Raw genomic sequence first — 27254 nt, 5'->3', positions numbered from 1 at the left:
CCACTGGTATGCGTCGGGCGCCCCTAAGGTAGAAGGTCGTGAGGCACCTGAGGTAGAAGGTGGCAATATCAAAGGAGCGCTCAGTGGAGAAGCACTCTGGCGAGTAGGAGCTATACCACCATCCTGAGGAGGACCGCCATGTGGAGGTCGAGGAGCAAGTGCTGGACCTATACCCCCCCCCTGTCGAGGCCGAGGAGCAGGTGTTGGACCTGTACCATCCCCCTGTCGAGGCCGTGGCGATAGCTGTACCAGAGGGCTTCTTGGGCCTTTTCTTATTCCTGGGGCAATCCCTGGAAAAGTGTTCAATGGTCCTGCATATCCTGCACTGGTCTTGCCTGCATGTAATCTGTACTCTCTAGCGAAAAAAGGAACCATCCGGGCACTGGATCATAACATGGTCCATTGTGAGGTTAGGATCCTTACAAAGGATCCTAACTCTAGGTACCCCATCAGCCTTGGTCTCCTCTGCTGCAGTCAATGGCAACCCAGGGAGGGGTGGGATCTCAGCAACTGCGCCGAAATGCTCCCCAATAACAGAAAGAAGTCGATGGTAAACCTGGGAAGCCTAGGAAATCTGATGAAGAGTGAAAAGATTTCCTTATCTGCCTCCACTGGGTTGAAACCAATATCAAAGGCGTCAAAGAAGATCTTCCTATGTCCCAGGTGTAAAAACTCATCTTTGAGCACAGTGCTCGCAGCCTCTGGGGTGTCAAAAACAACTTGGAAAAAACCTCGTCCCAGAAGGCGAACATCTAACAATCATGGAGTGAGGTCTGGGGGGAGAGCTGCAAGCATCCTGACTCTGGCTTGGGATCTGGAAGGGTGAGACCCAAAGATGCGTGCGAGCAACGTGGTAGAGCATTCAATCTCTACGTCGTTCTTGAGCTCCTACAACTTGTCTTTAGAAAAAGTAATAGTTTTCGTGGCCGGTGGAGGTGGAGTAGGATTGGCTGACGGAATATCCATCGCCAATCGAGGTGAGGAGACCGACTCGGACACTTTTGAGGCTCCTTTTGCTCCAAAAAACACCACGGGAGAAGGAAGAGGGGGGAGACAGGAAGAAGGAAAAAAATGCCGGGGGTAGGGAGCGGGGTAGAGGGAGGGCTGAGGCAGAAGCGGGGGGAGGGAGGAGGGTAGAGTGAGCAAGGGAGCAAGGAAGGGGAAGTGGGCTGAGAGGGGAGGGGGCAGCTGAGTGGGAAAGGATAGGAGGAGGTAGAGGAGAGTGATGTAGAGGCGGGGGTAGGGAGCGGGTAGAGGGGAGGGGTGTAGAGGCGGGGGGGAGGGGTAGAGGCGGGAGAAGGGTAGGGGGAGGGTAGAGGCAGGGGGAAGGGGTAGAGGCGAAAGAAGGGTAGGGGGAGGAAAGAGGCGGGGGGAAGGGTAGAGGCAGGGGAGAGGGGAGCGGGGGAGAGGTAGAGGTGGGGGCAAGGGTAGAGGCAAGGGTGAGGGGAGCGGGGGAGTAGGGAAGAGGGAGCGGGGGAGCAGGGTAGAGGGAGCGGGGGAGCAGGGCAGGGAGGAGCGGGCTGAGAGGGGAGGGGGCAGGTTGAGAGGGAGAGGAGGGGAAGGGGTAGTGGGTTGAGAGGTGAGGGGGTGGGCTGAGAGGGAGAGAAGGGGGAGGAAGGGAGAGGCTGAGGGCGGGGGAGGGGGAGCGGCTGAGGCCGAGGGAGGGGGCTGAGGGAGGGGCTGAAGGAGAGAGCGCAGCAACGGAGCAGGGAGGAGCAGCAGCTCAGGTGATCAGGGATGGGGGTTTTTCGGGCAGGCTTTGACAATTTTTTCTGTTGTCAATTTCAAACCTAGTTGTTAAAGAGTAATGATGTTCATTGCTGCCACCATCCAAGAAAACATCTTTCAGCTCCACCCTGTTGATTTCCACTGTGTGCTTGGGACTTTGTTCACACGTGAGAGCAGCATAGGCTGAGCAGTGGTCCGGAATCAACCCGTCTTGAACCGGTACTGTTTCTGGTGTGGGACCCCCTTGAACAAATGCCCTTTGTTGACCTCCGTGCATACGATTCAAGAATGCAATAGTCTGATGCTTGATTGTGGAGACAATAGACAGAGTTGTCGTAGGGTGATGTTAGGCTTGAATTCCATCAAATCTTCAATCAAAGAATAGGGTTGTCACTCACTGGTCCACAGGCTTTCTTCGAGGGACATGACACGGACACAGCTTTCTTTGTTTGATGACACCTTGTGGAGTCATGCTCCCTCTGGGATGTTCCGTTTACTCCATTCAGAGCTTCCCACGCTTCCGTAGACACATCTTGGGAGATTTTGGCTAGTATTACAGCATGGCATATTTGGAGAGCTAGATGTACAGAGGCTTTGGAATATTCCTAGGTTCACCCTTCTCAAACTATGGCCAATATCTGGGTAGATACTATACACACTTTGATGGCCGTTTGGGCGAACATACAGGGAACCTCCAAGACTGCTACTGCTAGGAGGGTTGCTTTTCTCAGAGTCTGGAGGGGTTCTCCTTTCTTCTCTGACTCTCCTTCAAGGATGAGGTGGCACTTTCAGCCACCACCTGGGATTTTTGTTTGCTCATTCTGAGCTGTTTTTTCTCATGCTTGCTCTACGGGTTTTTATTCATACTTAATGAAGTACTTTTCTTGCCAAAAAAAAAAAGAATAGGGCTGTCCACCAGCAGCCTTTTGTGCCCTCATCCGCTGAGCTTCTGGCCGAGGGTCGAAGCTCATGCGAGGGAGAGGAGGTACCTCTGAATTCTCAATCAATGTCTCCTGTGGTGACTTTTCCATCAGTCATTTCCCCTTTTCTTTGGCACCACTGGGTTTCACTCCCATCTCCTTCTTTGTGTTGAATGGGCTTCCTAGGGGAAAATTGAATGGGCCTGCTTGTGACTCCTTGTCACGCTTTTGTCCTAAAGTCATCACCTCCATCGCAAACCTCACTATTCTAGACTTACGGGAGGGAAACTGAGGTGTGTTGGCTTTATCTTCAGAACTGGATTGAAGATCTTTGGTGACACTCCTAACCACCTCCTGGTACCTTGAAGGCATAGATTGCTCACTTTGAAATGAGGTACTTTTAGAGCTAGTGACAGGTCTTGACGGTTGTGAAGGTGTTGGAATATGAAGCCAAAGTGAGTCTAAAATGAGTGTTGTAGGTGGTCTAGGTGTGTTTTATAGTCTAGTGAGTCCTAGACATGCCACGTGTCATATTGGGAGTTATCCCATATACACTATGGCTTTCTAGAGTCTAGTGTCACATAATATAGTGTTGTACTTGTCTTGAGTCTTTACACATCAGTCAACATTCAGCTATCTACATGTGAGTATTTTGGTTATCATTGCCTAGCACTTGTTCTTTCATTTTCTTTCCATTTTGCCTTTCCATTATGCTTTCCATATTTCCATTCCGTTCCTAGTTAGCTTAACATTCTCCTACCGCCATGTCTCTTCATATGGTATCAGAGCCATGTACCCAGATGGTACTGCATATGTGGAGGGCCTTGGTGTTGCAGAGGGAAAGGGTGAGAAAATAGAAGATGTGGGGTTTAAAGAGGTTGGGAGAGCATTTGGGAAAGAGAGGGACGGAGTTGAAGTCATGGATGAGTAGGTAGTAGGAAAGGAAGTCTATCCTACACCACCATATCATTGTATATGTCTCCAGCAAGGAGTGCGTACTACTGGCGACTTTGGTGTTGAGGTGATGATGCATCTATGAAATGGTGATGGAGTGGACTATGGTGTCAATGGTGGTGCAATTGCAAAATGGAGCAAAAACCTAGGAAAAAGAAAAACTAGAACAAAGGCAAGGAAAACAACAATGCTCGTGCTCATTGTTGGCTCTTTCATACTGCTTTCGTAGGAAGAGCTGGGTATTCTATGTTGCAGGGTTCCGAGGCTTTTTGTCACCTACAGATATATTGGGATTGTCGTTGTAGTATATGTGTAGCTTAGGACCTCGAGTCGTGTTCCGGTGAGAGACGTAGGCTTAAGTGTGGTAAGCAAACAAAGTGCAAGCATGTGTAAAAGGCACGTAAACCATCTTTGTTGAGGTAATGAAGGCTTTCGCCTTCATTGGGGGTTGTAGGGTTTAGGAGGAGTTTAAGGGTTCAGAAAGAGTTCCAGGGTTTAGAAAGAGTTTCAGGGTTCGAAGGAGGTTCCAGGGTTCAGAAAGAGTTCCAGAGTTCAGAAAGAGTTCCAAGGTTTAGAAGGAGTCCAAGGTTAGAAGGAGGATCCAAGGTTCAGAGTAGAGTACATGGTGGAGAACTTGTCTCCCTCGTAGATCATGGAGTTTAAGGGTTTAGGAAAGCATAGGAGTGGGAGAGGAAGAAGGTGTAAGAGCATGGGTGAAAGAAGAGAGAGGAGGAAGGAGGAGGAGGGAAGAGGAGGAGGGAGGGGGAGGAGAGAGGAGGAGGGGGAGGAGGAGGAGGAGGAGGAGGAGGGAGGAGGAGGAGAAGGAGGAAGGAGGAGGAGGGAGGAGGAGAGGGAGAGGGTGGGTTGCAGGGTTGGAGGAGAGGGGAGAAGGGTTGCAAGGTTAGGACATGCTTTTGGACGTGCAGTGCAAGGAAGCATGGACACTTGAGACAAATGCTTGGAATACCAATGTAGACTCAACACAATGCCCCAAGAGTGTGGGCTTCATTCCATTATGGGGTATTTATACAAGTTGGAGAGCTTCTCTCTCTGCATGTAACACAAAGTCATATCACAAAGTTGTAACACAAAGTTGTATCACAAAGTTGTAACACAAAGTTGTAACACCTTCTCTCTCTACATGTAGAAGTTGTAACACAAAGTTGTAACACAAAGTTGTTACACAAAGTTGTTACACAAAGTTGTGTCACAAAGTCGTAACACATTCTCTCTCTTCATGTAGAAGTTGTAACACAAACTTGTAACACAAAGTTGTTACACAAAGTCGTAACATAAAGTTGTGTCTAGAAGTTGTAACACAAAGTTGTAACACAAAGTTGTATCACAAAGTTGTATCACCTTCTCTTTCTTCATAAGTTCATGTTGGCACAGAGTCAACATACTCCCGGATCCATTTTATTACCCGTCCTCGGGTTATGGCTATTTTGATTTCAGAGTTGGGATGCCATGTGCGTAATTCAGTGGCTATTTAGCTTGTGGTATGCGAGTCGTTCCTGCTGTAATGCTTTTGCACCACACAATTTGTAGTCAATAGTCAAGAAACTTATGTCCTCTTAAGGAGGGGTGGAAACGGCAGCGCCGGTGTGGATGGAAAGGGAGATGAAACCTAGGTAAAGGCATGGTGGGAGCAAAAGTACCCCCGAGTGGGATAGATGTGGAAGAGAGATTAGCTAGGAACCCGGAGCTATACATAACAGATGAGGTAGCAGCTTGTCGAGTAGAGGTCGAGTCGGGAGTAGAGGGAGTCACCACTCCGGCAGAAGTGGTGGTTGATGAAGAAATCGTTGCAAGAGGAGGAGAGGGGCCGCCTTGATCTTGATGAGTCCCTGAGGAACCTTCGTCCTTCGTACCCTCTTCTTTCACTTGTTCTCTGCTTTGCACTTCTTCTTCTCCGGAGTCCGGATATGACCACTAGGGTTCCTATTGATCCAAGTCAATGAGAGTGTCGATGAAGTCACTTGCTTTGGTTACTGCTCCAATGGGTTCACTTTGTGCTCGCGTTGAGGACTTCGCAAACTTCCATTGCACGTAATGCTTCTTGTACCGAGTTTGATCTACCGGAAGTCTTCTCTCCACTCTCCTCAAGTACCTCCTAGTTCTCTCACTATCTCCTTCAAATGTTTCAGAACTACTCGGCATAAGACCTCTCTCTAGAATCCTAGAGCACCACTTCACTTGTGCTACTCAACACCAGCAGTGTCCCACCGTGATCGCCATAAACTGTATGGGGGGGGGTCCTAACACTTCTGGAAGTGTTACCAGAGGCCTAGGGCCACTGGTGTGAGAAGCAAGAAAGCAAGGGCCACTGGTGTCACCGATGGTGCATGCATAACGATGTTGTCAACGATGAAATGCATGAGAATAATGGTGTCACCGAAGGTGCGAGCTAGTGCAAGAGTGAGGCAAGCTTAGCGAAACGAAGTTACAAGAGCCATCCTTGAACATGAAAACAAGAGAACTCAAGTCACATAACACAGGGACCGTTATACCAAGTGAAAAGAGATGAAGAGGGAAATACACGGGATGAAGGGAGCTACAATTGCGAACAGAGAGGGGGAGAAGCATAGTATTCAGAGTCGAAGAGAAGTACATCAATAGGACACCACAACGTTACACTTGGAGAGCTCACCCAAGACCTCCGTGTCACTCTTCTGTTCCCCTTACAATCATAGAATGCCCCTCTACCTCCTTTCCCCATCCCCTTCATCCCCTCCGCTCCCGTGGAGGGTTCCTCTCTCTTGCTGAAAATCTTATTTCCTCTGTTCCATTGGCGGTGGCTCTCGGTCTCTTAGCCATTCCACCCCTACTTCTGACTTGCCAGCCTCCTCCCAGTTTGTGATATGATTACCCCATGTGCACCTCTCTGTGCACTCTCTAATACCCCATGTGCACCTCTCTGTGCACCTCTCTGCTACCCCATGTGCACCTCTCTGTGCGCTGCTAATCCCTCTGACTCCTTCGGTGTGCATTTATCTTCTCCATGTGAGCTCTTGGCTGGCTGCCCCTGCACCACCTTTGACATAGTTTTGACAGGTGGACTCACAAGAGATCTTGCCAAGTGACCACGGTTATTTCTATCTCTAGTTGACATAGTTGTCACCTGTTTGACATGCTTACATTGTGGTCACCTTGTTCTCTCACCGACATAGTTGTCCTCTAGCCAACCATAGTCATTACTTGGCCAGTTCGGTGACATGGTTGTCATCTGGTCAGTTGTCTGACATAGTTGTCACCCTGGTCAACTATTTGACATAGTTTCACCCGGTGACATGGTTGTCATTTGGACAGCTCGCTGACATAATTGTCACCCGGTGACATGGTTGTCATCAGGACAGCTCCCTGACATAGTTGTCACCCAGTGACATGGTTGTCATCTGGACAGCTCACTAACATAGTTGTCACCCGATGTGTTATCATGTACAAGGGCCTCTAATGCATAAGTATGTTCCGTCTCTATATACACATGAGTGCATGGGTGCCCTCCCCTCCCCCCAAATGACAAAGGTATCAGATAGGCCTAAAACTGTCCTTACATTAGGTAAGATTGGACTCAATAAGGGCCTCTTGGATTAGGAATGTAAGCCGTGATTAGGGAGCTAACCAATCGTACTACTTGGGCATGTAAAATTTGGACAAATCCATATTGGCCTACCATGGGTGAGGAGATCTCCCCTTACCCCCACTACTGCCATCTAGGCTCCCTTGTAATCCCCCCAACATCTAGGGCATTTACTCACATGGTAGGTCTCCACATCCTTTCTGGACAGGCTCCTCAATCTTCCCAAGGAACCTCTCATTCTGTGTAGAATTTTCCCTTCAAAAAACAAGAGAGAACAAGTGCACGTAAGCAGTAACTTTTGCTAAAAAGGAAAAGCTATGATAATTCCTTTTCTAGGTACTTTATTGGGAAATACAAGGTTGGCCAATGACATCAACTCGCATCTCTTGTGGTAGTTCTATCACCTGCACCCTAGCCACTAACTGTTGCAGTCCTTAATGGTCGACCAAGCGAACGATCAAGTACAACAATTAAGGATTATAATCAAGCACAAGACTAGTAACTGAACCACACAAAGTACTTACCGGCATTGTTGCTGCAAAGATAAAAATTGGGATGCCATAAAATCCAAACCGGTTGTCATCTGGACAACTCCCTGACATAGTTGTTACCTGGTCAGCTCGGCTTGAATTTGAATGCTTGAACTTGAATATCTGCAACACTCAGTTAGTACACTAACTACAGTTAGTTAGACTCAGAGGTAGGTTAGGTTAAGGTTAATCTAACCATTGTTAGGATAGGTTTTCAATTGTTAGGTTAGGTGGACTGTTATTTGGTTAGTTAGGTTAAATTAGGCTACACTAATTGCTAGTCACTATAACTGGAAGTTGCAGTTGGCATAACTGTCCAGTTAAAGTAACTGGACAGTTAGACTAATAGCCTAGTTACACTCACTGGGACTACCCTAGTCCAGTTCCCTCAATTGGAACTTAAAGCCTATTTACACCAAACCTTTGACCAAGAGACCCCCCCTCCCCCCCCACACACAAAAAGGGCACAATTAACCCATACTTTAACCCTTCGTATCTCGCCCGTTTGGAACACAAACTGGACCTTGTTTGAACCACGGTTTCACACACGGAAACACCAGGCTACGGGGCATTTTTCTAGCCCATTGCATGCCATTTTGGCATCCCTAGCATTTGTTAATTTGCGCCCCCGTGTGGGCCTCTTTTCGTACTAATTCACTCATATATTTACGCTGTGACGACCTCTGATTGACGATCCATCTGCACCGGCACATTTCCCTACACACATGACACAATCCTAGGCACATGTGCCAATGCTCTGCTGCAGCAGCAAGGAGCTTCTCCTCTCCCCGTGAGCTCTACTGCCCCCCCCCCCTTCTCTCCTCTCTCATCCAGCCCTGTCTCCCTCTCCGTCACCCTCGCTTCCCCCCCTCTCCCTCTCCTCGCCCTCTCTCCTCCTCTCCCTCTCTCCTTGCCAGCCCCCTCTCCCTCCTCCCTCACCCTCCCGCTGCCCTTCCTCCTTCTCCCCCACCCACCCCCTCCCCCTCTACCTCCCCGCCAACCCCCTCTCCCTCACCCTCCCGCTCCCTTTCCTCCTCCCCGCCCTCCCTCTCCTCCACCCGCCAGCCCCCCTCCTCCATCTCCGCCCCCTCCCTCCTTCTCCCCCGCCCACCCTCTCCCCCTCCGCCAGCCCCCTCTCCCTCCCCGCCAACCCCCTCTTCCTCCTCCCTCACCCTCCCGCTCCCCTTCCTCCTCCCCGTCCTCCCTCTCCTCCACCCGCTAGCCCCTCCGTCCCCCTCCTCCACCCCCACCCCCTCCCTCCTTCTCCCCCGCCCACCCTCTCCCCCTACTCCCACCCACCCCCTCCCCCGCGCCCTACCGCCCCCTCCTTTCCTCTCCCCCGCCCACCCTCTCCCTCCCAGCCAGCCCCCTCCCCCCCCCCCTCCCTTCCTAACCCACAGCTCCCCTCTGCCTCCCCATGCCTCCTCTCCCCCGCCCCCCTTCTCCCCCCCCGTTTCTGCCTCCCCACCTCCTCTCCTCCTCTTCCCCTCTCTCCTACCCTCTCCTGTTCTCCTTCCTCCAATGCCCGTGTTCCAGGGCGTCCTGGGCAGCAGTTTCATGGACGGAACTTTTTCAGTGTTTGAATCGGCCTTTTCACATCGATTGGCGAATGGATCCCCACTCAGCCAATCTTCGTCCACTTCCACTGGCCACGAGAACTGTCATTTTTTTAGAAGTCGAGTTGCAGCAGCTCAAGAAAGATGTGAAACTAGAGGGCTTCACATCACTTTTCGCCCACATCTTTGGGTCACACCCTTCCAGATCACAGGCTAGAGACTGGATGCTGGCGGCGTTACCAGGAGATCTCGCCCCACACCTCAGAGATGTTCGACTTTTGGGACGTGGATTCTTCTAAGTGGTTTTTGACTCCCACGAGTCCATAGCCCTTGTTCTCAAAGCTAATCCTCTGGCTTTGGGTTTGAGGAGGATTTTTCTTTTGCCCTACACCTTGGGCTTCGATCCGGTTGAGGAGGAGAGTTAGGTCACATCACTGTTCATTAGATTTCCTAGTCTTTCTCAGGTCTACCATCGACTTCTGGAGTGTAATTACACGCCAACAAAAAGAGGCCACTGAAAGATCATAGTGGTAGGGAGAGAAGCAAGCTAACACTAGGAATGGAAAGGAAAAATAACAAGGAATGAAATGGATAGAAAATAAAAGCAATGGACAAGTACTCACATGATACCAAAGAGCTTGATGTTGACTGATGTAATAGACAATAGACAAGTACAACGCTATATAGTGTGACACTAGACTCTAGAAAGCCATAGTGTATATAGGATAACTCCCAATATGACACGTGGCATGTTTAGGACTCACTAGACTATAAAACACACCTAGAACACTTATTTTAGACTCACTTTGGCTTCATATTCCAACACCTCTCCATGAAGGCAAGGTGAGAGACTAGTGGAATGGAACCAAGAACAGAACATGACAATGACAATCATCAAACTGTGCACCCCATGTAACTCATAGGCTAAAATCTGAGCGTGTTCAAAGGTTGATCCAACCACTCTCATGGCTTGAGACTCAACATGCTCAGAGGCTCACGTTATAACATGGCTACATGACCAGCTCATAGGTCTAGGAATGCACCAACATCCTGGAGGCCAGATGACGAGACCTATCAAAGCCACCAATACATATGGGTCCCACAGTACATCCCCCCTTGGCTTCATAATAGGACATGTTAGGAAGCCACACACCAAAATATGAAAACCAATAGATCTTTTTAGGAGGACTATCCAAGGCACAGGACCTTTAGACTCAATGAAAACCAAACACTCAATACATATCATTTTAGGGGACTACCCAGGGCAGAGGACCCCAAAATACATCAAGCTGTAGGAATAATAGATCAAAAACAAAAGTCTTGATCATTAGGCACATAGACCTCTGAATAGAGAGAGAGATCTCTGATGTCGGTAGTAAGAGCATGAGTTGGTGTCGGAGCATCATCTTCTTCTTCATCTTCACTTGTTGCAGCCCCAACCAAGTTGACATGATCCTTGTGTTGTTGCTTGGCAAGCTTCTGGAAGCAGCGATCCTCGGTGTGACCAAGCTTCCCACAGTGATTGCATTTGAAAGGCTTGAATTTGCCTTTGCCTTTACCCTTGGAGTACAGTACAGTGGAGTCTGGAGTCTCTGCATATCATCTGTCATGATCAATAAGCATAGCAACCATATCATGATAACCCATTTGTGTCACATGCAATGCTGGTATGATCTCCCGGTACTTAGAATTTTTCTCAATGCTCGAGAGGAGCACATCAACTTGATCATCTTCCCCTACAGGGACTGCCAGACTAGCAAGCTGAGTGACAAGGGATTCCATATGATTCAAGTGAGCAAGAACAGAGTCTTCATGCTTCATTTGCAGCTTGAAGAATTCCTGTTTGAGGAATACCTTTGAGTTGATGATTTTGTTGCCGAACAATTCTTCAAACTCATCCCATAAGTCGTGAGCAGTGGAGTCAAAATCAAAATAATGAATAACGTCATCACCCAACCCCAAACCAATGACAGAAAGAGCTTTGTCATTCAGATTCTCCCGCTGTGCAATTTTCTTTTCATCTGATTGTGGCTTTTTCTCCTTGCCACGCACAACATTCCACACTCCATCTTTCATAAGTACAAGACACATCTTTGTTTGTCATGTAGGGAAATTCTTACCATTAAACATCTCGAACAAAATGGTAGTTGATTTGGAAGACTCCATGGCTGGAAAAGAGTAGAAATGCAAGTGTAACTATGGAAAGATCACATTGATAAGTTCTTCATGAGCTGGAGTAAGTCTGGAACTTCTTCATGGCAAACAGAACTAGAAGGACAGCAGCTCCAAGAGAATGACAGGCACAATATGGGCACCAACTTGTGGGCAGCAACTCCAAGAGAATGTCAGCTAGAAGGAGCAAATGGCGGGCTGGAGTAGAGGTCAACAATGAACAGGATGGACAGCTCCACGTTGAGCTAGCTGCATCATGCTTGGGCTGTCAAATCATTGAGCTTCAGAATAAACTTTGCGCGCAGAAACAAATTTCGTCACTTCTTGCAAGGCTGTAACTTTTCACAGAAAACTCGGATTGCAATGATGTAAAAATAAAAGTTGTAGTACTTAAGGTCCTCTACAACTTTCCTGAAGACACAAAGCCGGGATTCTGCTTCTAGATCCGGATAGAAGCGTCACATCGTCTGCAGGTCACAGAAAGATGTAGCTGAAGGAAGGTGAGGAGAGGTGGCAGATCATGGCATGGAGAGGAGAGATCAAGGAAGGAGAGAAGAGGGCAGCCTTCCAAGGAGGAGAAGGTAGAAGAGCTTCATTGACCTCCGTCACCTCAACCTCTTGGAAGGGAAAGGGAAAGAGAGAGCAAGGCTAGGAACATTGCTCTAATACCACATGAAAGATCATAGTGGTAGGGAGAGAAGCAAGCTAACACTAGGAATGGAAAGGAAAGATAACAAGCATAATGGAATGAAATGGAAAGAAAATGAAAGCAATGGACAAGTACTCACATGATACCAAAAAGCTTGATGTTGACTGATGTAATAGACAATAGACAAGTACAACACTATATAGTATGACACTAGACTCTAGAAAGCCATAGTGTATATGGGATAACTCCCACTATTACACATGGCATGTCTAGGACTCACTAGACTATAAAACACACCTAGAACACTCATTTTAGATTCACTTTGGCTTCATATTCCAACAACCACCAAGGACCCTAATATTCCAATCCAACCAAGACGACTTCTTCAAAAGAAAGCACAAGTGCCTCTACCTCCGCCAAGCAATGAGCAGCCAGGCTCATCCACATCAACATCTGAGCCTCAAATAAAAGAAGCTCCATACCCAAATGCCTAAGTGGAGGCACTTCAACAATGGGTACAAAAGGAACAAGCTCAATTTGAGGCTAAGAAGCAAGCACAAGATCCAATTCCTGACTTGGCCCCACAGAGTATTGATATTGTACTCGAGCCTCTGTTCCAATAACAAAATCTACATCCACAAGGCATATAATGAAGTCCAAGTCATAGTGGATGGTGGAGCATGTGTAAATGTCATATCCAAGGATCTCTACAATGAATGGGATCTCCCATCAATGCAAAAGGCTAATTTCAACATACGCCTTGCCGATGATTCATGTGCAAAATCCTTGGGAATAGTGAATGGCGTGTCAACAAAAGTCGCAGGAGTCAACTTTTCCCTTTTAATTTCACAATCTTGGATCTCCCCAAGAAATCCTATCAAATCTTGCTGGGACGTCCTTGGTTGCGTGAAGCATCAGTTCTCTATGATTGGGAAACTGATAGATTGACAATCCAAAATTGCGACACCGTAGTCAGGGTGAATGTGGAGATAGGAGCAATAAAACCAATTGTGCCTAGAGCGTTGAATGAAACCTCTTCAACGACGATCTCAAGCAAATCAGCTCCCTTGCAACAGCATGCCAAAGCGGGCGATACACAAAGCAATGTCAATTATTGGATACAAAAATTGGCAACCATTGACAACTGCCACATCACTTTAGGAGGACTATCCAAGGCAGAGAACCTTATTGACTCAACACACATAATTTATTCCATTCATTTTTGGGAAACAACCTAGGGCATAGTACCCAAAGATTCCTAACCATTATCTACTATTTCAAATAGATCATGGAAAACACTAGATAAAGCTCGTCGGTTAGGTCGAGTAGATGTGGCGTAAAGATTCTCGAACTTGGCTTTGATTTCCGTCGTTGAAGCAGTGGGGTCAAATTGACAAAGTAATTTGTTATCCAACCTCATACCGATACGAGCCAATGCTTTCTTCCTAGATGCTATGACTTTTTCAGGAGAACGAGGCTTCGTGGTATCAAATCGATCTGAGGTAGTGAAGCAGTGGACAAGTAGCTCTCACAGATAGAAATTTCACGGGCAGAAGTGGCAGATATAGCAGCAAATCAGGGGCACCAATCGAGGCAGTAGGCAGCTGAAAATGGTACTTCAATTGAGGGCAAAGGGCAGCTGCAAATGATGCAGTAGATGGGCAGTCTATATGGAATGAGCAACAGGTTTGGGTGCACATAATGACGCCAATGGTCGATGTAGCAATAGCTCTCTTCAAGTAGGTCGTTTCTTCAAAAACGGGCTCCAAATGAGATCGTTTTTTATTACACTCTTTTGTGCTACATTGTTTGTGACTAAGTTTTTATTGTGTTATTCTTTAGGAACTTCATGGAAGATATGATGGGAAGAACAGACGAGGATGATATTGACTATTCATGCTCTAGCTAGTTTATTGAAGTCAAGCGATGTCATTGGGATACTAAGGGACCCAAGACACAAGCGCCTACGTGTTCAAGTTGCTGAAGAGTTGATGAAGGACTTCAAGGATATTGTGGATGCAAAGGAGATGCTTGCAACTTGTGATATTGCCGGTGTAAGTCGTGAAGCTTACACATCTGTTTTCAAAATTTTCAAGTCTGCTATATTGGGAAAGTATAAGAAGTCTACAGTGCCCCTACCCACACCTTGGTCTGTGAGACGTGCATGGCGAGAAACAAGGAAAGATAGGAAAGGAGGCTCTGGTACCACAAGAAGGTGCATGGTGGAGAGGGAGAAAGAGAGGGTAGGCCAGGGAGAGAGATAATAATATTCAAAGAGATACATAATGAAATGGAAATGCAATAGCCAGAGCAATGAACAAAATGAAAGTACTCACATGTAGACCAAAGAGCTTGTAGGCTTGACACTTGATTGATTCAACACTAGACAAGTACAGCTCTTATATAGAGCACACACATACATATGAACACCAATGCATATGGGACATGTAGCATCCATAGGACACACTAGACTAGAACTCACACTAGAATACACCAAATTGATTCATCTTGACTCCATTTCCTAACACATTTCTCTTTCCTTGTAACCACAAGCCTCCACGCCATACAATTTTCCTTCATCACAAATCCAATCCGCACTTTTCTTGGCGTTCTTTGATCTCCCCCTCTATGACCTCAAACCTCCACTGTCAAATCATACATTTTTCTTCCCTCTTTGACCAAAGGCTTACCCGGGGTCTCCACCAAAATGTGATTTAATAATCTTTATCTACATATTGCACTTGCTTCATGTTGAGGATGCAAGCGAGGGTGAAGGAGGGAGAGAAACATATCAAAAAGCTACATATCTGTATATCCCCAAAAAATTGTACATGAGCACCACCACCACGTCCAGCCTCCTTGATCACCCCGCGCTCTCTAGAGAAATCTCTTACCAACGCTCATCCTTTAGATACTTCTCAAGGTCCTATTTACACCAAGTCACACATTCCTTAATCAAACCACTGTAACCCCCCTCCCTTATGGAAACGTGACCATGCACACCCACAATTAATTACATATCTTGGGCCCTCATTACCTAATCAACATGAAACATGTCCCATATTAAAGCTCACTCGACACCCCACCTCCCTTTGGAATCCATAGCAGAGGTGGACTCACAAAACAACCCAACACAGCCTCCTACACAGTGTCACTAAAACCCATTAACCACCCCTAGTAGCAACAAAATAAACAGTGTCTACATGCCTCATCAGTGAAGAGGCAATGTGCATCCAGCTAGTGAGGAAGGACAACCCAATGTTTGGAAACACTACCACCACCGTGGAGTCAATCAACCAAAGGATGCCACTCCAAGAACCAGGGCGAGCACAAAAAGTGCTCATGGACAGGTCAATTTTGCATTGATGACCTCCATTATGGAAGCTGAAATTGAGCCTTAAAGGTTTTAGGATGCTCAAGGACATCCTTCATGGTGGCAAAAGGCCATGGAATCCGAAATTAGATTCATTGAAAACAACGCCCCATGGGATTTGGTTGATACACCCATTGGTAAAAATATTGTGGGCACCAAATGGATCTATAAGGTTAGGTATCATTCTGATGGTACTTTGGAAAAAAACAAGTCCCATCTTGTTGCCAAGGGGTGTGCTCAAGAAGAGGGAATTGACTATGAGGAGACTTTTTCTCCGGTAGCCAAAATGACTACCATTCGTTGTGTCATTTCTTTTGCTGCAAATTATGGTTGGTCAATCTATCAGATGGATGTTAAGACTAACTTTTTGAATGGAGATCTCAAAGAAGAGGTCTATGTGCAACGACCCCAATGATTTGTGGTAAATGGGCAAGAGCACAAGGTGAGCAAGCTTAGGAAAGCTTATATGGGCTCAAACAAGCACCTCGTGCATGGTATCACAAGATACACAATTTTCTGTTGTCCCAAGGATTTGTCAATACACATACAGAGCCTAATCTTTATTTTCTGCAAGAAAACTCAGATTTTGCCATTCTAGCGCTTTATGTGGATGACATACTAGTCTCAGGGAGTAATACACAGCAAATTGCAGCAGTGCAGTCCGTTTGTGTTAGACATTTGACATGACAGATTTGGGTTTACTGCACTATTGTCTTGGCATTGAGTTTTGGCAAACCGAAGAGGGAGTATGTATGTCATAGACAAAGTATGCTAAAGGTATCTTGCAAAAATTCAAGATGGGAAATTGCAAATCTGTGACTACTCCATTTGAAAAGGGACTCAAACTTACTAAGCATGATCTGTCTAAAAAGTTTGATGGCACGCTTTACAAGCAGCTAGTTGGTACTCTCATTTATAATTGCTCCACTAGGCTAGACATTGCCTATGCTACAGGGTTACTGAGTCAGTTTATGCATTGTCCTACTGTCACACATTGGAATGCAGCCACCCAAAGAGTTCTCAGATATGTCATGGCACTCTCTCTTATGTTTTGCATTATGATTTAGCTTGTGACATTTCTATGAGTGGTTTCACAAATGGTCAGGGGACATTGATGATAGAAGGCCCACTTCCGGCTATTGCTTCTCATCGGGTTCAGCTTGTATCTCTTGGCTCAGTAAGAAGCAAGACCGAGTCTCTCTTTCCTCTAGTGAAGCAAAGTATAAAGCAGCAAATACAACCACTATGGAATGCTTGTGGTTAAGGAAGCTTTTGCATGACTTGCATCATGCACAGGATGGTGAGGCAACCTCTCTACTTTGTGACAGCCAGAGTTGCATTGCCATTGGCAAAAATCCTGTCTTTCATGCTTGCATGAGACACATTGAAATTCATTATCACTACATACGGGATTGTATTTCAGATGGCTTTATTGACCTTATCTATTGTTCCATTGAGAATAATGTGGCAGATATCTCCACTCAAATCCTGTCAGCACCTCCTTTCACACATCATCGGCATGGCTTGGGGATCAAAGACATTAAAACAATGTCAAGGGGGGTTGTAAAATGACATCGTTTCTTTTGTACTCCCATAGTTTTCTATATCCACACATGGATGAATTTGTGCAACCATGGTACTTAAGGTACAGCAGGTACTTCTGAGATCATTCCAAAGTACTTCAGCCATATCATTGAGGGGGGATTTGTAGACACATACAATGATATGGTGGTGTAGGACAGTCTAGGATTGAGTCTATTTTGGTGTGTAGTACTTGGGTACTATATATACAAGTACTTGTACTTCATTTTAATTGAGCATTCTATTGGAGTTTCTGTGTGACCACTTCATTTTTTCCTGTAAAAATTCAGCATTTTTTGCTCCAGACCATGGCTCGTTTTCTCAAGAGAACGATATCAGCAACAGCATCACACATAGCAGCAATTTTGGTGAAGGGGTCATGGGTGCAGGGAATCAATGGTGGTCAGAGGGAGAGAGAGGTGAGTTGACTGAAATGGGGGAAGAAGAAAAGATTGAGGTGCAGCAAAGAGGGAAGGTGTCCCAATAAAGGAGAGATTTGGAAGGCATGATTTTAAACTGTATGTATTAGTATCCAATTTAATACCATTTCCATTAATCAAATCTTCATTATCAATACGTTCTTTTTTTTTAATTTTCACTTGCATTGTGCAGAGGTACATAGCACTAGGACTCCTATGGCCATTGCATATTGCTGCAAATGTAGCGATTGTTGCTACCCTTGTATCACAAGCGGATAAAGTCAACAACAAATTTAGTAATGAGCCTAAACTTTTATTATTTCTTCTTTTACAAAACTTGTAGAAGATCATTAGGATCATAATATATATCCAAAATATGTCATTTTTATTGAACAAATGCATGTGTTATTATTTAACAAATCTGCACACTTCTTTTATGAATCTAATTATATTAAGCCCACCGGGCTTGAATGTGCAGAGACAGACTATGCTCAATCTGTCTTACTTACAGCAGTCAGCATCATAGGACCACAGTTAGTGCCTTTCCTTGTGAAACTGGAAAGTTGGACGCTAGCTACTGCTGGGCATGTGATTCTCATGAAGCTTTTCTCTCTTCGGTTGATCAACGCATGTACATTATTTTACAGGTTGCTCCTAATAACATTTTGTTAAGACTATTTTCTAAGCTTTTTTTTTTTTCAAGAAAATTACTTCATTAAGTATGAATGAAAACCGCGAGAGCAAGCTCAAATTCAGGAGTACATCACGCAATGCATGAGGAAAGAACAGCTCAAAATGAGCTCATAAAAAACCAAGGCGGAGGCTGAAAATGCCATCTCAACCCTGAGTATCAGAGAAGAAAGGAGATCCTCTCCAAACTCTGAAGAAAGTAACTCTCCTAGTAGTGGCTGCTCTGGAGGATCCCAACATGCTCGCCCATATGGCCATCAGAGTGTGTACTATGTCGGTCCAAATACTGGCCATAGCCTGGGAAGGGTGAACTTGGATACCCTCCATCGCCTATGTACACCTGGCTCTTCAAATATGCCAAGCTGAAATGCTAGCTAGAATCTCCCAAGACGTGTCTACTGAGGCATGAGGAGCTCTGAAAGGAGTGAAGGGAATACGTCATAACTTTTCCAACTTGTACTGCTGAGCTGAAACCTCCAGACATTTCTAACTGTGTAGCAAAAGAAGGGGAAGCTCTTCTCTCGATGCCCCTCATCAATTTATTCCCACCCCTGGTCCCACTCCAAGAACCTAATAGGGGAACCACTATATAGATAGGGTATCCAAGACCCCAGTGCAAGGAGAATAGGATCAGGATCAAGATACCACTGTGAGTCCCTGCCCCACTCCATGAAACCTGCAATCCTGACAGACTGAAATGCAACCTCCAAAAGAATATCATCAGAAGAATTGATAAGTCTGCCTTCCGACTAAACATCAAAGACTAGGGTATCCTCATGTGCATCCTGCAATCCAATCATCTGTAACAGAATGCTCATCCTTGAAAACGCTCCCCACCAAGTGGACTTTGTGATCGGCACATCATGTGTGTCAATCCACTCTGGCGGTTTGGTTGCATGTATCTGCTGTATCTTGAGTGCACTCCCTCTAAGGTGGCCAACTGGTAAAAGTCTCTAGTTCCTCTGGAAGTCTCATAAAGGCCTGCCAAGCACCTACTGTAGAAGCAGGTCCCCTCTCCCATCTAGACCACTGCATATAATGTGACACTCCAAGTGGCCTGCCATGGTCATCCAAAATCCAGTCATTCCACACGACTGGCTGCCTATGAATTTCTTCATGAGAGTTGGGTGGAACTCTGCGAAGAGTGTTTTTGAAGTGGCTCCAAGCTTTCAAATAGCATCCATGAGAGGCAAAGGGGGAGATTTGAGAGGGGATGAAGTAAAGATCCATCTGCTGCTATCCATCCAATCTCCCCCATGAGAAGGGGTACAAGACTGAATGCTGCGTGAGAAAAAATCTTTCCTAGGCTCTTGTCTAGGCATCAATCCACGTACTACAAACTTGTGGAGCAAGGCCATACAATGCAAGTTTGGGTCAATAATATTGAGACCTCCTTCTCCTATGGGAAGAATGAGGGTCTCCCAAGCCACCCTGGCTACATCTGAAGTACCATCTAAACTGCCCCATAGGAAGTTCTTGATAGATCTCATGAGCTAAGCGATACAACCTCTATATTTGCACCAATAGGAGCGACCAAACCAGGCAGTGGGCAATAATACCTGGTTCACAACCACAACTCTAGATGCAAGGTCAAGTCTGGCTGAACTCCTCCTCATCACTGATCTAAAAGCCATTCGATTTGTTCCATTAATGTGTGCACCTGCTGTAATGCAAAACAAATCCAATGCCGTCCTGAATGAAGTCAGTGTCCATGAAGTGGCATCCAAAAAAATAGTCATATCATTTGTCAACTCACTGTCTAAGAGCTCATCCTTGTGCCTCAGAGGAAGCCTGCTGGGCCCTACTATCCCAGCTTGAGCTCTAATGAAATAGCTCATAGCCTCAATCACAAAAAGGAATAAAAAGGGGGCTAAGGGGTATCCTTGACGGACTGATCTGGTAATCTCAAACCTGTCCCCCCTGACTCCACCAATAAGAACCTGGCTGTGGTCTGATCTATAGAGGGCTGACACCCCTCTGATCCATGCATCTGAGAAACCAAAGCGAGTAAGTGTGCCCCGAAAATCCCCAGTCTACCCTGCCATAAGCTTTCTCAAAGTCCAAGAGTAGAATGGCCAGCCTGTAGCCATTATGCATGGCCCAATCCGAAGCCTCACAAAATGAGAAGATGTTATCAAAGATGCTCCTGCCATGCATAAAACCCGTCTGCGTATCATGGATAAGATCTAGGAGAAAGGGCTGTAGACGAAGGCTGATAGCTTTAGCTAGGATTTTATACAAGGTACCCGGCAAGGTAATCGGTCTCCATTGAGACACTAAATTCGTGCAACCCCCTTTTGAAATCAAATGGATGAGGCCCTCGGTAAGTGAGTCTGTCTCCCCCGAGTCCCATACACCCTGCAAGGCTAAGGTAATGTGATCCCCAATCTAATCCCAAAAAGTAATTAAAAATAAGGGGGTAAGTCCATCAGAACCAGGACACTTGCCCTTGTGAAGGGCAGAGAGAGCAGTCCTGAACTCTGCGTTGGTAAAGGGTGCATCAAGTGAGACAGTCATATCCCCTGTCACCAACCCAGGCAAGTGTTGCCAAATAACCACACTAGCATCATCTGTGGCCTGAGTGTCACGATCTGCTGTAAGAAGGGAGGCATAGAAATCGATGGGAACCTGCAAGACAACATCTGGATGTGTCTGAAGAACTCCGACTGAGTCAAGAAGCTGTGAGACGCGCTCCCTACTATGTTTGGGGCCAAGAGTGAAGGAACATGTGGTAAGCTATCTCTAGGACAGGAAAGGAAAGATTGGAAGCATAATGGAAATGAACTCAAATGGAAGTAGGCAATAGCAATGTACCAAAATACTCACATGTAGATAGCTTGATGTTGACTGATATGAAAAGACTCAAGACTAGTACAAGACTATATAGTGTGAGCCTCTAGACTCTAGAAAGTCACAATGCATATGGGATAATCTCCCATATGGCATGTGGCACTGTGTAGGACTCACTAGACTATAAAATAAGTCCTAGGGACCTAGGTCACACAAATACACTCACTTTGACTTCATATTCCAACATCCCCCCATGAAGGAAATGTGAGGGACTACTGGAATAAAGCCAAGAACATAACATGACAATGATGGAGTCTACTACACTGTGCACCCCAAGTAGCTCAGAGGCTCAAATGAAGCATGGCACCAACATCCTGGAACTCGGCCAGGCCTGATAGAGAGACCCATCAAAGCCAATAGAAAGGCTCCCACAATATATCCCCCCCTGACTTCATAACAGGACTTGGTAGGAAGCCACACACCACTCATAAAAGAAATAAAACATCATTTGAGGACAGGCCTGAAGCAAAATACACAGCTCAAAACAATTACTGAAAGCGCACCTTGGCCGAAACCACTTGCAAAACAGTCCACTGATTGTGTGGGCAAGCTGGAGATGACAAAGGAGCTGAAGTGAGCTGCTTGGAGCTGAATGAAGCTGTCGGGAGTACTTCTGAACACAATACACATGTAGGGAAGAGCATGGAGAAGTATGGAGACGCATGGAGCTGCTGGAACACACCTGGGAGAGGCTGGAGCTGAAAAGAGTTCAGATTTGAGCAAAAACTACTCAAAATCACCTTCCGACAAGTCGTACGGACTCCCGTTACTGTCACGCAAGTGTACGAACAAATCCGTACGGATGTACGGATGAAAAAATCAAAATATTTTTTCCCGCCTGAAATGATGCAGGATAGGTTTGTTTGTATGCGGGCAGCTTAGAAATTTCAAAAAACGTTGAAATCAGACCTCAAAAAGTCAAAAAACAACCATTGGACTAGGTTTTTTTTTTTTCTGCTCTAAAGCAAGTTTTTGGTGACGAAACGAGGCACCGGACTGAACTAGAGAAGGAGCTGAATGCTGGAGCTACCTCAAACGAAAGTTGGAGAGCTGAATGTGAGAACTAGGAACGCGCACTGGAGCACCAAGCTTGCGGATGTCTGGAAGCAAGCGCGGGAATGGGCTCTAGAGACGGAAGCGCTCTGATACCAAATGTGGGAACAAAGTGGAGACAGGTTGTGAACACAAGTGAGCAAGAGTGCGCACACAAGAAAGCTCCAATAGAAATGTTCAAATGAAACAATACAAGTACTTGGTACATATAGTACCCAAGTACTACTGGTCAACCATAAGGTTGACTTTATGCCTACAATACAATATCTTTGTAATCTCTTACAAGGGGATGAAGGGGGAGGGTGAGGATGAAGGGAGGAAGAAGGGTGAGAAGGAGGATGAAGGGAGAGGGGATGAAGGTGGAGGGGAGGGGAGAGGCAAGCTGAAGGGGGGGTAGAGGAGGGGGGGACAAGGAAGGGGGGCTGCAGGGGCGAGGGGAGGAGATGGGGGTAGGGGGCCGAGGAGGCGGGGGAGGGGGACGGGGGTAGGGAGCGGGGGAGAGGGGGCTGAGGAGAGGGGGTAGAGGACGGGGGAGAGGCAGGGGTAAGAGGGCGGGGGTGAGGGGCTGAGAAGCGGGGGAGGGGGGTTCCTATTAGGTATAGAGAGTAATGAGGGCACTCCAGCCTAGGGGGACTGATTTTGGTTTTACTTGGTACAGAGAGGGGCGTTCCTATTAAGTATTTTAGTTGAACATCTTTGATCCATCAACATGGTTGTCTTGTGGTTTAAAACGTGTTCTTTCAGATCAAGCACTTCTGCATTAAAAGACGAGATGATGCAATTTCTTGCTTTTATGATTGGATGTTGGCTTTCATCTAATTTCTATTTCTTTATTTTTTTGAGAAAATAATGTATTATCCATTATCTCTGAAAAACATAAACTTATAACAAATTGGTCTTAGCCTTTAGATCTCTGGGATTGAAATAAATGGAATCTCACCATATACAACCATGATACAATTTTATAATCCTCTTATTGTGACAGAGAGTTTCTTTTCGTGTGATTCAATGGGATGTGCAGATTGTATATGCTTCTTGCACGTGCAACACAAGTAAGGGTGGGAAATGAAATTCTGAGCTGTATAACTTCCAAAGGTTGCCCTGATGGTTTTGCATGCTGCAATACACCCGGAGACGAAGATCCAGGCTTTTGCACACAAAATCAGGTTGAGACTGCAGTGCAGTGCTCACATCATGGCACTCATTTAGTTTATTGGGATATGAAATTATTTAATGTTATAATTAGAGGTCCAAATTGTTTTTCAAACAATCTTATATTACATCATCTTGTGCATTTAACAATCAACCAGTACGTAGAGAATTTTGATAAATTTTGGCTAGGATTATTTTCATGAATCTCATTCATAGGCCAGATGTGAGAATAAATCATGTAGTTAGCTCAAAGGATCACACAAAATATTAACTGAGGCTTCATGGTAATTCTTTCAGGCACATGTTTGTATGCCAGGTTGCATCGAGAACACCATTGCAAAACAATTGTTGCGCTTGATATTGACCACTACAATTGTTACAGTTGCATGCGACTTTGTTTATGGATGTGGATATCAAACAATCACTAGTGTAAGGATATTCAAATAACTAATATTTTATGTGCTTGGTATCAGGTCCTTTAGCTTTTTTTGAATATATATATATGTTTTTTTAATGAAATAGAATTCTAATAATAAGTATGAAACAAACAACCAAGGGCAAAGTTCTCAAGGCTAAATACATCATGTAGTGCATGAGAAACAAGTACCACATCCTTGCAGCTTGCTGCTGCTCCCTGCTCCTCAAAGGGGGTAGAGAAGGCAACTTCACTCTTTGGAGAGAGCAGCTTGGGATGCCTTCCTTTTTCACTTCTGTGGCAGAGATACTTGGTGGGATGATGCCTTTCTTATTCAGCCACAGTCCCTCCTGTTCTCTTGGTCGAACAGGAGGCAACAGATGCCTATTCATGCACGCATTGACAGATTCTATGTAGATGATTGGGCACTAGACAGAGGTGGATCGGTATGCATTGCTGCTGGGGTTCCCACTTCAGACCACTTTCCTGTTGTGCTGGCTATCTCAGAGCCTCACTTGAGAGGCCGGTCTGCGAGCATCAGGATTCCAGATGCCTTTTACACAGAGGAGGACCATACAGAGGCAGCCCTGCAGATATGGGTTTCTCATGTCCAGTGTGGGCAGCCATATCCATCACATGTAGCCGCTGCCCTTTCTGGTATTAGCGACTTCTACCGCTTAGTTCCTTGTATCAGGAGACGAGATATTCTCAGACGTGAGATTGGTGTTCGCCTACGGTCGGCAGCTTTGAAGAGGAAAGAGCAGAAACGGCCTTCAGATGCTTGGATTCAGGAGCGCCTTGCTGCAGCAAGGGCTGATCAGCAGCTATTGCTTGATCAGAGTGCTTGATCAGAGAGCAGAGTATGCCTTTCATGCACGGGAGTCCTTCTGGATTCAGATGGGTGGTAGAGTCAATAAACACTTTTTCTCTACTCTTGGCCCTAAACATAGTAGAGAGAGTATATCCCAGCTTATTGACTCACATGGGGTTTTACAGACAGAGCCTGATGATGTCTTACGCATAGCTTCAGATTTCTATGCCACCCTTCTTACTGCTGATCCTGAGACACATGATAGAGAGGTTGCTAGACAGGCTATTTGGCAGAGCATCCCTGTGTTGTTGATTCCGGGTATGCATGTTCTACTCGATGCACCTTTCACCAACATAGAGTTCAGGACTGCACTTTCAGCCCTTCACAAGGGCAAGTGCCCAGGTTCGGATGGCCTCACCCCATCTTTTGTCATTGCAGAGGGTCGCTTACAGAGGGTCTCATCCACCTTATCCCAAAAGGAGGTTGCAGAAATTTAGTGTCCCAGTGGAGGCCTATCACACTTCTGGGGACTTGTTACAAGATTCTGGCCAAGGCTATCAGCCTCCGATTGCAGCCCCTTCTCACTGATCTTATTCATGACACTCAGACGGGATTTGTGCATGGCAGAAGCATTTTTGATAACATTTTCTCTTTTTGGGAAGCTTCAGAGTGGGCCATGCAGAGTGGTCAGAATCTTGCCATTCTACTTTTGGATTTTGAGAAAGCTTATGACAGAGTAGATTGGGGATTTTTGGAGGGCACCCTTCTACGCTTTGGCTACTTGAGAGTGAGTTGGCAGATAACACAACAGTTTACTTAGATGCCACTCCACAGACGCTCACTTCTTTCAGGACAGCATTGGATTTATTTTGCTTGGCGGCAGGGGCGCAGATAAATTGGCATAAATCCAATGGCTTTTGGATCAGTGATGAGGACACTCCAGTTTGGGGGCTTGACATAGGATTCACTTTGGTTTAGAGGGGTGAGCCTATCAGGTATTTGGGCTACCAGGTCGGCTTGGATATTTCTACCACGCAAAAGTTTGCTCCCGTTTTGGAGAGCATCAGGAGGAAGCTTCTTTTTTGGAGCTCAGCCAAGCTGGATCTTGCCTCTAGAGTTGTGGTGGTCAACCAGGTCCTCTTGGCCATGGCCTGGTTTGTTTGTTCATGCTGGTGCCGTTCTAGGGACTGCATCATTCAGCTCAGAAGACCGATCAGAAACTTTCTCTGGAGTGAGCTTGATGGCATAGCAGATGCCGTAGCCAGGGTGGCTTGGGAGACCCTCATCCTCCCTACACAGGAAGGGGGTCTCAATATTATTGATCCAGATTTACAGTGCAGAGCTTTACTTTGCAAGATGGTGGTGCGGGGACTTATGCCAGGGCGGGAACCGTGGAAGGACTTTCTTATCAGCAGCATACAGAGGTGCACACCTTCTTCAGGAGGCGACTGGATGAGCAATGTTAGGTGGATCTTCACCACAACACACCTCATATCACCTTCGTCCCCTCTCATGGTTGCCATTCTGAAAGCTTGGGCCAGTTTCAGAAGCACTCTTCGAAGGATTCCTCCTTCCGCTCGGGAAGAGATTGATAGGCAACCCATCACGTGGAATGACAGTATTTTAGACGATCATGGCAGACCACTGGGTTCCTCACTCTACATGCAGTGGTCCAGGTGGGAGAGGGGACCTGCATCATCTATGGGGTCTTGGAAAGCTTTCCGCAGGCTTCCAGAGGAAACCAAATCAAGGTTGACATGACATCTCAGAGGGAGTGCAGGGAGGATCTTGCAGATTGAGGCAGCCCTTCCAGAGGTTTGGGTAGACACAGATGATATGCCACTCACTTCCTCCACTTGGGCAGGTACTTTTATGAGAGGCGGTGTTCCGCTTCAGGTTTTGGCCTTTTGAGATGCACATGAGGATGCTTTAGTTTTTAGTATCCAGGATGGTGGCAGATTGCTCAGGTCCACAGAGGACATCTTGCTTGAGTCTGCTTTTCAGCCTATCAGGGTTGTAGGTCTTTTGGTGCATGGATCAAATTCAGGGTGGCTACTCTCCACCGGGTGTTGGAGGCTCTGGCTCTATGGGGGAGTTCCCATCAGGTATTTGCAGTGGGACCCCGGAGAGTGGGAGTGGATTGACGCAGGGCATCGAGAGAAGAGCATCCCCTTCTTTCGTTACACGGTCAGTAATGCTAGGAGATATCAGCTCAGTAGTAGAGGTTGGAGACCTTCCAGAGTTCCTCATTGGAAGACATTTGATATCACTGCGGATCTGCAGAGCTGCTTCTGGAGGAGACTCAGGAAATCCCAGAGGAATAGAAAGATCTCTATCTTCTTTTGGCTTTCTATCCATGGTGGGATTGCAGTGAACCTTTGGAGGTCCAGGTTTGGAGCCGACCCTACTTGCCCTCGATGCCTCTCTGCTTCGGAGACTATTCAACATTGCTTATGGGATTGCAGATAGGCGAGGATGATTTGGATGGGGGTAGCCAGGATTTTTAGTCACTTTGCCCACTCCCCATTTTTTATGACGTGGGGCTCAGTGGCTTGGCTTCCTCTTATAGGGCCTCAGGTATTCTATGAGAGATTTGACTCCTCTCGGGCCATTTCGGTACGACGTCATCGAACTGAGTCCTGTTCATTGGATGTGGTGCCACACCTTCCTTTTACAGCTGTACATGCCTCTGTGGATACTTCTTGGGATACTCTAGCGAGCATAGCATCCTGGCATATCTGGAGAGCCAGATGCACAGAGGCTTTGGAGGGTACTCAGGTTCATCCCTTGCACACATTGGCTAGTATCTGGACAGACACCG

At 46.3% G+C, this 27254-nt stretch overlaps 1 protein-coding gene across 1 annotated transcript in view; it reads left to right on the top strand.

The window, feature by feature from the left end:
- Positions 1-27254, top strand: part of LOC147897552 (uncharacterized) — a 303051-nt gene that overhangs the window by 140151 nt on the left and 135646 nt on the right. Inside the window, exons 6-9 of the mRNA XM_087380043.1 lie at positions 17656-17758; positions 17941-18109; positions 23077-23221; positions 23505-23636. Of these exons, the coding sequence (XP_087236169.1) occupies positions 17656-17758; positions 17941-18109; positions 23077-23221; positions 23505-23636 (549 nt within the window). The remainder of the gene's footprint in view (positions 1-17655; positions 17759-17940; positions 18110-23076; positions 23222-23504; positions 23637-27254) is intronic.

This window comes from Dipteris shenzhenensis, chromosome 10 (assembly GCF_047967505.1).
Source record: "Dipteris shenzhenensis isolate YYH24624 ecotype China chromosome 10, Dip_SZ_1.0, whole genome shotgun sequence".
Lineage (NCBI taxonomy): Eukaryota > Viridiplantae > Streptophyta > Polypodiopsida > Gleicheniales > Dipteridaceae > Dipteris > Dipteris shenzhenensis.
Note: the sequence above shows the minus strand (reverse complement) of the source record. Positions and strands in the feature narration are given on the sequence as shown.